The sequence below is a fragment of the Anastrepha ludens genome, chromosome 4 (assembly GCF_028408465.1).
Source record: "Anastrepha ludens isolate Willacy chromosome 4, idAnaLude1.1, whole genome shotgun sequence".
NCBI classification, from domain to species: Eukaryota; Metazoa; Arthropoda; class Insecta; order Diptera; family Tephritidae; genus Anastrepha; species Anastrepha ludens.
Window position 1 is genome coordinate 78,667,072 of NC_071500.1, and position 1,254 is coordinate 78,668,325.

The following is a 1,254-nucleotide window of genomic DNA, read 5'->3' on the forward strand; positions in this document are numbered from 1 at the left end:
CTAGTGCTATCCCGTACGCCTTAGCCGAATGTGTTATGCGTGACTAACATTTGGTAGAGCCCCGACTCGAAACCCCATAAAATAGGCAGGCAATGGCAAAATTCGAGTGTATTTCTGTCATGAGAAATCTTTTCATAAAAAGTCATACGCCGTTCGTAGGCGGCGTAAAACTGTACGTCGCTCCATTTGTGCAACAACATCAAGACGCACCCCACCATGTTGGAAGATGAGCTCCTAATTTCTTTCTATTACTGGTTTAATTTGTTTCACAGAGATTGAGTAGCTGGCCGCAAATGTACTGAGTAGAAACATAAAATATAAGACACCGAAATGAATTGAGTCATCAAAATAAAACATTTGTATTTGTGCTGCTATTGTATCAACTAATTTCATATATGCAATACATTACCAATCTTGCCTTTTAACTTTAAATATTTCCCACACTACGCATGTGTACAGAAATTCATTTAAAAAATTTTTTAACTTTCAGACTATGTTGATGCGCATGCGAATATTGTTTGATTTCATTACCTGCATAATATATATACAATTGTCTGCAAATTTTTTGCCACCTTCAACGGCTCAAGTCAAGCAGAGTACGCTTTTTTCTGAGTTTTACGCCGACTATAAAAACTACCACAACAATGATGAGGTGAGTATCAGCGGGGTAACGAAAGTTCATATCCATGACAATAGTTACACTAACCCATAAATTTTGATACTAATTAGATCTTGAAAACGCTGCTGCAAAAGTGATTCGAGTCGCAGCGAGCGGTTCAAATGAGGCGAGAAAACGTGAAATACAGAATGAAATTTAAAAATTCGCACTAAATTATTAGTTATACAAGAAAGTGAGCTAATGCAAAAATTAAATGTAACCTAATTCCAACGTAAATTTTGACAGTTAAATATTTGTATGTTTGAGTGTGCGCATGTGTAGTAATTATTTCTGTTTATTATTTTTAATTTCAGCTGAAATATGCTTATCACTACTACATCGACCATCCTGAGTCAATGGTGCATTTGCATCATCAGGAGGAGCGTCAAGGCACGAGAGTGATCGGCGAGTATGGATTACTGGAGCCCGGTGGTTATGTGCGCAACGTCTATTATATGGTGGACAGCAGTGGGGGTTTTCGTGCCATTGTACGCACACGAACAGCAGCAAGCAGCACACAGCAAATGTTGCAATTACATCAGCAACAGCCAAACAAACCAGTACAACATGCAGAACCAGTAGCATTTATCAATTGA

The 1,254-nt window shown here is 38.1% G+C and overlaps 1 protein-coding gene across 1 annotated transcript; it reads left to right on the plus strand.

Moving 5' to 3' along the window:
* Window positions 1-497: 497 nt before the first annotated feature.
* Window positions 498-1,254, plus strand: LOC128859935 (cuticle protein 21). Its single transcript, XM_054097093.1, has 2 exons — window positions 498-652; window positions 973-1,254. Exons 1-2 carry the CDS (start codon window positions 500-502, stop codon window positions 1,252-1,254), a joined length of 435 nt encoding a protein of 144 aa, XP_053953068.1. The 5' UTR covers window positions 498-499.

What these genes read in the sequence shown, in the direction of transcription:
- LOC128859935 (XM_054097093.1), top strand. Translation starts at nt 500, where the DNA reads ATGCGCATGCGAATATTGTTTGATTTCATTACCTGCATAATATATATA. An exon ending in ACTACCACAACAATGATGAG is followed by an intron (nt 653 to 972) that starts GTGAGTATCAGC and finishes TTTTAATTTCAG; the next exon opens with CTGAAATATGCTTATCACTA.